Source organism: Pongo abelii, chromosome 21, assembly GCF_028885655.2.
Source record: "Pongo abelii isolate AG06213 chromosome 21, NHGRI_mPonAbe1-v2.0_pri, whole genome shotgun sequence".
Classification (NCBI taxonomy): Eukaryota; Metazoa; Chordata; class Mammalia; order Primates; family Hominidae; genus Pongo; species Pongo abelii.
Genome location: NC_072006.2, coordinates 30,682,164 through 30,691,520, shown reverse-complemented (window position 1 = coordinate 30,691,520; position 9,357 = coordinate 30,682,164). Strand labels below are relative to the sequence as shown.

The 9,357-nt window shown below is 46.8% G+C and overlaps 1 protein-coding gene across 1 annotated transcript; it reads left to right on the top strand.

Moving 5' to 3' along the window:
* The first annotated feature begins 891 nt into the window (after positions 1 to 891).
* Positions 892 to 7,496, top strand: PRND (prion like protein doppel). The gene is made up of 2 exons (XM_003779301.3): positions 892 to 952; positions 3,559 to 7,496. The coding sequence occupies exon 2, from the start codon at positions 3,570 to 3,572 to the stop codon at positions 4,095 to 4,097; it is 528 nt and encodes a 175-aa protein (XP_003779349.2). The 5' UTR covers positions 892 to 952; positions 3,559 to 3,569; the 3' UTR covers positions 4,098 to 7,496.
* The last annotated feature ends 1,861 nt before the right edge of the window (positions 7,497 to 9,357 follow it).

Below are 9,357 nucleotides of genomic sequence, written 5' to 3'. Positions count from 1 at the left end.
CCCCATACTTGCTCCCATATTCACTTTTGACTTTGCCTTGCAGTACTAATTGTAACAGGGACACCTGAGCAAGTCCTTTCTGTATAAGGCCCAAAATGGTCACCCAATACCGATGAGTCTCTTGCTATGGAAAGCCCAGGAATGCACCTCCAGCCCCTTCTGCGCTTCGCTCGGACACCATGTAGAGGAGAAGGCACTCTGCAGAACCCGCCCTCAGCCCGCACCACCTGTCCAGGGGAGTGGTTGCGTGTCAATGTGTCTCTGCTCCCGGGGTTCCCACAGATCTTTAACTTATTGGCCTTTGGGCTAATTCAGTCCTTCAAGCATTCCCCGCCCAACATGCCAGGAAATCTTCTCACGTGTCTTCCACCCCATACCTACCAGTCCTGTTTTCCCACTACCCGATGAAAGTGTGACCGCCCCTGGCCCTCCCCCCCCCACACACAACACCCTGTTGGTCCCACCCTCAGGGCATGGTGGTCCAGGTGAACGCTTGCCCTCTTTTTGAGCTGAACCTCCTTACAGAGGCTGTCAGCAAAGACTGCTTTGCTGTCCAAGGCTGGCCTTTAGGTGCAGGACACTATGCATGCCCAGCGAGGCTTGTTGAAGCCACATCTGTCATAGATATTTATGGGAAAAGCATTTTCCTTCTAACACATCTAATTCCAATTCTAAAAGGCACCTCTCAAGTCTTGCTGAACTTCATCAAGGTTTTCACGTGGTTTCCTTAGTAAAGTGTGATGAGAAGGTCCATCCTTCTCAGGATGAAGGAGTGGTCCAGGAAGCCCTGATTGGTCTGCTGGGGAGGGAAGGGCTGCCTTATTTGGAGACCTGCAGGAATGCCACCTCCCCCGGCAGCTCCTATATAGCTGGACGGACCTGGCTGCCAAGAGGGTGTGCTGGGGGACTGTGCAGCTCAAGGCTCCAGAGGCACACTCCAGAGACAGCCAAGGTACGTGGGGGGCCACTTCTGTGGTCAGGACTGCTGGTTTCTTATCAAGGCTCTATCCCAGATTGAAAATCATGCAATTATTTCTTTACTCCCACATCTGGGGATGGGTCCCAAGTTCAGGGGAGACTTGCAAGGATACTCAGTGATCACTGGGCTTGCCTTTCTATAAGTTGGTGCTATAATAAAATGCTACTTTAGGGTTTGTGGGTTGGGATTTTGTTTTGCCTTTAAGCCTCTACGTATGAAAACTAATCTCTTTCTCAAGAATGCTGTGCTTTTATTTTTTTATTTGACTCACCTGAAATGATCTATTATGCCATTATTCTTATTTAAGATTTCTCCTTAAAAAAGGAATGATGTGGAGCATGGCCTGCTATTTAGGAGACTAATGAATGTTTGCTTCATGCTTGGATCTCTTTGGAGAAAGCCAGTCTGAGTTCACTGTGCTCAGGGGGTAGAGAGAGTGGGGTGAGGGGGTCCAGATGCTCATAGCCACCCTGGGACAGAGACGAGGCGATGTCTACAGCAAGGAAAGGTCAGCGAGGCCTCTTTGCAGGCTTCTAGAGATGACTGGATGTACTTCTAGAGATAACTTCAGCTGTGTTTTGCCTTTTTTTTTTTTTTTTTTTAAATATAAGGAGCAATGTGGCATCAGAGTTGAACATTTTAACAGAGGAACATTAGCCACTTTTAGGGATGCTGCAGTGGGGTGGTGGAGGGTGTATGAAGGGCAAAACAAGCTCCCTGTCAGCCTCCTCCAGCTCTGGGGCCCCACAGCCTCACAGTAAATCTTTGCCTAGGAGACAGCTTAGGCAAGCTCCGCTATGGGAACTCTTTCCATTTCCCTGATCCACACAGACAAAGACCCAGGTGCTAGAATGCCCTGACAGTTGGCCTTGGGAAGTGGATTTCACCGATGGCTATTGTAGTTTCAGGAGCTGAATGTGACAGGCAACCTTAAGGGGTGGGGTGAGGGGCTTTTCTATGACATCGGTGGCAGTCCTTTGGATATCCCAGGGCCACCTTGACCCGGGACCCTCCTGGTGTTCCCCCAGGCCCTCTTGTCTTCCCTTTCATCTCGTTTTCTCCGAAATTCCTCAAGGGCCCTGCCCTTTGCCCTTTGCCCAGCTCAGGGGGCATCATACCCAGAGAGTGAAAAGCACAGTGTGTGAGCACTGTCTTCTCCCGGAACCCAGATGGGCAGCGGAGCATGGCTAGTGGACACATGCAGTGCAGCATTAGACAGAGCCCAGTGCAGGTCTGCCACCTCCCCGCTGTGCAGCCTTGGGCAAATTACTTAACTTCTCTGAATCCCAGGACAACATTTATAACATGGGGATAATAATGTACCTACCCTATGTGAGAATTCAGTTAGGCAATGTCAGAGAAGAGCTTAACACAGTGGCAGGCATGAAGAAAGTATGCAATAAAAAGCCAGTAGGATAAGCAGACGGTCACACTGTCCCCCAGGGGTGAGATTGGAAAGGATGCCTGGAGCACACTTGACCCCTGGACATAGAGGAGGCAGGGGTCCCTTCACTACGTTTCCATCTTTCCCTCTCCCCCACCTTCCTCCTCCTCTCTCTTTCAATACTGCAAAGCCCTTTAGGATCAGCAGCCAGTGAATTCCTCAGAATGGATGGCAGAATGCACCCAAGACAGTGCCAGCTCAGAGCAATAAAGAACAAAGAGGGGAGATTAAAAGTACAATCTAAAGTCAGGTACAGTGGCTCATGCCTGTAATCTCAGCACTTTGGGAGGCTGAGGTGGGAGGATCACTTGAGCCTGGGCAACATAGTGAGACCCCGTTTCTATAAAATATATTTAAAAATTAGCTGGGTGTGGTAGTGTGCGCCTGTAGTCACAGATACTCTGGAGGCTGAGGCAAGAGGATTGCTTGAGCCCAGGAGTTCAGGGCTGCAATGAGCTATGATCATGCCACTGCACTCCAGCCTGAGCAACAGAGTGAGATCCTGTCCCTAACATATGTGTGTGTGTGTGTATGTGTGTGTGTATATATATATACGTGTGTGTGTACATATACATATATATGTGTGTATATATACATATACATATGTGTGTGTATATATACATATATGTATGTGTGTGTGTATGTATACGTATACGTATGTGTGTGTGTATATATACGTATACGTATGTGTGTGTATATATACATATACACACACACACACATATATAGTCCATGCCCACCAGCATTTGATTCCAACTCTTCTATTGTATTTTCCTCCCAGGGATTTCTTGATTTGAAAGACTTGGGAGTATCAAAGAAAACATACATGTGTTAAGTCACCACTCCTTTATTTTCCCATGCATATTCAAAGCCACTATAATTGCCCTTTGCCATTCTTACCTGTCTAGGAAACCGGGACCACAGCCCTGAGTGAATGTAATCCCAGCAATAGCAAAGGAACTCAGTGTTTGAGTTAACCCTGCACAACCCAAACATGGAGAAACAAGTATGCTTTTGAGACCACATAAATAGCACAAGGATGCGATTCCTTCCTTAAAATCTCCTGCACTTGGGAGGGGGCAGGGGAGCCCGGGCAGGCCCGGTGGGGAGCTGACCACCGCTGTTTCTCTGGCAGGTTCTGACGCAATGAAGAATCACCTGAGCTGGTGGCTGGCCACTGTCTGCATGCTGCTCTTCAGCCACCTCTCTGCAGTCCAGGCGAGGGGCATCAAGCACAGAATCAAGTGGAACCGGAAGGCCCTGCCCAGCACTGCCCAGATCACTGAGGCCCAGGTGGCTGAGAACCGCCCAGGAGCCTTCATCAAGCAAGGCCGCAAGCTCGACATTGACTTCGGAACCGAGGGCAACAGGTACTACGAGGCCAACTACTGGCAGTTCCCCGATGGCATCCACTACGACGGCTGCTCTGAGGCTAATGTGACCAAGGAGGTATTTGTCACCGGCTGTATCAATGCCACCCAGGCGGCGAACCAGGGAGAGTTCCAGAAGCCAGACAACAAGCTCCACCAGCAGGTGCTCTGGCGGCTGGTCCAGGAGCTCTGCTCCCTCAAGCATTGCGAGTTTTGGTTGGAGAGGGGCGCAGGACTTCGGGTCACCATGCACCAGCCAGTGCTCCTCTGCCTTCTGGCTTTCATCTGGCTCATGGTGAAATAAGCTTGCCAGAGGGCTGGCAGTACAGAGCGCAGCAGCAAGCAAATCCTGGCAAGTGACCCAGCTCTTCTCCCCCAAACCCAAGTGTGTTCTGAAGGTGCCCAGGAGCAGCGATGCACTCGCACTGCAAATGCCACTCCCACGTATGCGCCCTGGTATGTGCCTGTGTTCTGATAGACGGGGGACTGTGGCTTCTCCATCACTCCATTCTCAGCCCCTAGCAGAGCGTCTGGCACACTAGATTAGTAGTAAATGCTTGATGAGAAGAACACATCAGGCAGTGCGCCACCTGCTTCACAGTACTTCCCAACAACTCTTAGAGGTAGGTGCATTCCCGTTTTACAGATAAGGAAACTGAGGCTCAGAGAGCTGAAGTACTGCACCCAGCATCACCAGCTAGAAAGTGGCAGAGCCAGGATTCAACCCTGGCTTGTCTAACCCCAGGTTTTCTGCTCTGTCCAATTCCAGAGCTGTCTGATGATCACTTTACGGCTCACAGGGACCCACATCCGAACATGTATCTCTAATGAAATTGTGGAAGCTCCATGTTTAGAAATAAATGAAAACACCTGAGCTGGTGGCTGTGTACTTTGACTGGTACATGGAGGCTATTTTAATCCTTCTAACTAAACTAAAATAGAATAAAGGAATTAAACTAAAATAGAAGTAAAGCTAGACAAAGGCCCAGAAATCATATTGTAAGGAAATATTATTGGAAGCTGATTCCCAGAGCAGACCACATATACAGCAGGATGTGCCTGTGGCATGAAGATTTTCTTTCTCTTTTTTTTTTTTTTTAGGTGGAGTTTTACTCTTGTTGCCCAGGCTGGAGTGCAACGGCGTGATTTTGGCTCACTGCAACCTCTGCCTCCCAGGCTCAAGCACTTTTCCTGCCTCAGCCTCCCGAGTAGCTGGGATTACAGGTGTGTGCCATCATGCCTGGCTAATTTTGCATTTTTAGTAGAGACAGGGTTTCACCATGTTGGCCAGGCTGGTCTTGAACTCCTGACCTCAGGTGATCCACCCACCTGGGCCTCCCATAGTGCTGGGATTAGATTTTTTTTTTATTTTTTTTCAAAAGAAGGGTAAGTGCTTGCTGTTCCCATCCCTGAAACATTGCATGTATTTAAGAAAAACAAAATGTTAATGGCATATTTGCTTCTAATGTTCCCCTAACCCTACATGCATGTTTTATGTGCACCCATATGAGTATCTTTAAATATAATCCCTTTATATCTGTGTTCTATGCAAAATTTCTCAGTTCTTTCAAGACAGCCTGGTGAAGGCCATCATCTCTGTAAACCATTTATCACTATAAAAATACAATTACTCACCAAAAAGCTTTAAAAAATAAAACTGTGTCTTTAGGGAGACCCAATAAAGAATTCAATCCATACCATAAGCAGGAGTTGATACACCTCCTTATTAGCTAAAAATATATATAACACAATATGAATAATGTTTAAAATCTGTTTTAAATTTAAAACAATGAATTGAATGCTCTAAGAGGCTCCTACAGGTGCTCCAGGCCACTCTCAGAGACTCCCAGGAGTTGTTGAACTATATTTGGAGAAAACAGCCACTGAATATTATCATTTCTCCTTTAAAGAGAGTTTGTAAGGGGGGAACATGCATTTTATCAGACAATTTATCCAAAGCATTTCAGAACATGAGTGCTGATGAGGGCACCTCTTGTGCTGAGTCCCCTCAGCTATCAGTGTTCTTCTCAAGGACACATTTGGAAGGTTTTAACATTGAAAGTGAGCGGAGAACTTCCGGGCAGAGCAGCACAAAGAAACAGCCTTACACTGGGCACATGGAGGAGACGTCCACCCTGCAGCCAGGACTGGGGTTCATGTTGCTGCCAGAGCTACACTCGCCTTCTGCTTCCACAGTCCTGTTAATTCTAGATCAGAGAGCAAGAAAAAAGTACAGAACATATCCTCCACGGTTATTTCCTGCTTTCTAATTAAAAAAATAATAACCATGGCAAGAGAGAAAGAAAGAGAAAGTACTCAGAGGCTGACACTGACATTTCACTTCCTCACTCTCCTAAGTTTAATTACAACAGCACGTGCAGCCATGTCAGCCAAATGACTTCATTTCTGATGTGAAAATGCTTAGGCCATGCTGTCGTTCATTTTCTGTAATTGCTGCCTTTTCTCATTCTGTTAATAGTCCTGGCAACCAGATTTCAGTGGGGCATGACGTGAATGTGTACATGGTGATTCAAATGCAAAATTTGTTTATGGGGCTTTTAATCGAAAGCGTGTGTGCCTGAACATTCCTGCTCAAGTTGATGAATCATGGGGTGGAATAAAGGCTTTGTGAGTCTAGTTTTTCACTTTAGCAAAGGGGCATGGGGTGCCTACTATGTGCGAGACATTGGGAGGGGCTTCTGAATTATTCTGGATATCGTCATTTTGCAGTGTGCGTAATTTCGCCAACCATTGCTTTCGTAGCCCCTGCTAAGTGTTCACTTTTTAAAATATAAGTTTATTGTAAAAGTGACATGAAAATTACAACAGATATTCCAGACCAAAATAATACAACAATCCCAGCATCTGACTGAGTCAGTGTTTGCTGTTTCCCCGTACTTTCCTAGTTCTTAAGCATTTGCATATATAAACGTTCATATTTGCAATAAAAAAGTGAGCTTTTATATTCTGAATTTTTACTTAACTTAATTCAATGCTTTTTACTCATTTTTCTATACTTTTTTTTTTTTTTTTTTTTTTTTTTGTTGAGGCAGAGTCTCATTCTGTTGCCCAGGCTGGAGTGCAGTGGCATGATCTTGGCTCACTGCAACCTCCACCTCCCAGGCTTAAGCTATTCTCATGCCTCATCCTCCCAAGTAGGTGGGATTACAGGTGCCCACCGCCAAGCCCTGCAAATTTTTTTGTATTTTTAGTAGAGACAGTGTTTTTCCATGTTGGCCAGGCTGGTCTCGAACTCCTGACATCAGGTGATCCACCTGCCTCGGCCTCCCAAAGTGCTGGGATTACAGGCGTGAGCCACCACGCCCTGCCTACTCTTTGTTTTCTTTCCTCCCCACCCATTTTCCCCAGTCCTGCCCCCTCCCTCCAGCCTGAGATGTAGGCTCCATCTTAACTGTGCTCAGATACATAAGTGAGGGCTTTTTAACTTGATTATGCCTTTTAAAAATACTATGTATGTAAAATATTTGTTCATCTGCAATTTGGCTTCCCTAACTTAACATTGCATCATGAAACTCTTTGGAACAACAGCTATCTAGATAGCTGACTCATTGTTTTGGATTGCCACATAATCTCACTTAATACAGATGTATCATGATTGATTGAATCATTGCCTTGTTAATGGGCCTTCAGATTATTTCCAGTTTTTTGCCACTGCAAACAATAAACATCCTTGTACATACTACATGGCAGTCTGGTACTTTTGTTTCTATGGAATAGATTCACACGTGCAAAATTTCTGGAACAAAGCCTGTGTGTAATTTAAATTTTACCAGCCATGACCGGGTTATGCTTGCATATAGCTGGAGCAAATCCTATTCTCACCAGCTGTTTATGGCATTAATTTGGAAGAATTTCTGTCATTTAACTATGAGGAGCCACCTTTTCTACAAATGTTGCCTAAGCATCTTCTCTCTTTTGGAAATGGCACACCTAAAGCTTTCTAAATCTTATGGCCATGAGGACCATTTGAAAATCCTTCTAAAACTGTTGCAATTCTCATTCTAAACCTGGTCCTTGGCCCAAAACTTCTGTATGAGAAGCCTGGAAAACAGGCAGTGAGTGTGCGGGCTTCCAACTCAGAGGGTGGTGTGTCTGCACAGCTCCACACACCCCAGCAACTGGGAAGGCTTGAGGTGAGGTTATGCCCTGGCCCTTCTACTGACTTTTACTAAAATTATACATGCAAGTATTTGCATTCCAGCCAGAATACCCTCTAGATCCAAAAGCTCAAAAGGAGCAGAGAATTGAGAACACTATTAAAGTAGCCCATGCTGTTCCTCCCCTCCAGGCTCTGGCAGACAATCAGCATTTCCCTGGAGCCCCTCACACGCCACCTTGCTTAGGATATGCCTGACAACATCTAGAAACTTCACCCTCTGGTCCTAATAGGGTGTCCCAGACATTGGCCTTAAGTTTGTCTTGAGCCACCCACACTCTCTACCTCAAGCTTTCTGACAAGTGACTGGATTGGGGTGGTGGCTGATTGGGTCAAGGACTCCAGGCCCTACATCATACTTATGGTGTGGTCACATCTTGTTTCTGCACCCAAGACTTTTTCGTCATGGCTGTAGATGGATGCACACATGTACTCTAAGCTGTCTCTGTGTTGCTGCATGGCACATCTTGAGTCTACCAGAGTCTCTACTGAAATGTGACAGCAGGGCCCATGTGCCTTCATGTAACCAGCACTGTCACAGACCACACCTGCCAGGCGAGTGATCAAGACTTACACAGACATGGCATCATGACCAGTTTCAGTTTTTCTGGCTCAGATACCACTCTGTTGAGGAACAGACCTCTCGGTGAGCCTGGCTCAGGCCAGAGGCTAAGAGTTTACTGTCTCCCCAGAGGACACGAGTCAGAGATGAGCGAGGGCCTCCTCTTCCCTTATCCTCAGTGCTGGCAGAAGACCCCATTTCAGTGGGCACCCAGCTTCCCCAGTGGAAGAAAAAGGAGCCCAACCCTCATGCCTCTGGGAATGCATCCCTACAAAATGGGAATAACTCAGATATTCCCTGCAAAATGAGACTAAAATACTATGCCTTTGGGAAATCTCAAAGCACATTCCAGATCATCCAAAGACTGCCCCAGAAAAGCAGACTCAGCTTTGGCAAATGGGAGACTTCCCCTGGGCCTGTGGCTTTAGGGAGCCTCACTTTGGAGCAGGAGCATGTACGGGGAAGCGACCGAGATTCCACCCCCAGAGAACTAAAGCCCTGAGAGCTCCCTCCCACAGTGAGCCCCAGACCCCAGATAGAGGGTGGGAGAATCTGCTCCTTTGGCATTGGATGAGAGGCCTCAGACTGAAATGAGCCCCATGCACTGACCATGCCCCATCTAAAGGGACCTTCCTGGTCAGCACAAAGCTGACCCCCAGAAAGAGCTCATCCTCCAATACTCAAGTGTCATCCCTGTACCCTGGACTGAACTGTAATGGGCACACAAATTCCCTGGAATCTTGGTGAAAAGCACCTTCTGCTTCAGCAGGTTTGGGGTGGACCAGATTCTACATTCCTTTTCTTTTCTTTTTTCTTTCTTTCTTT

Coding starts and splice junctions, on each gene's coding strand:
- PRND (XM_003779301.3), top strand. CDS start 3,570: ATGAAGAATCACCTGAGCTGGTGGCTGGCCACTGTCTGCATGCTGCTC.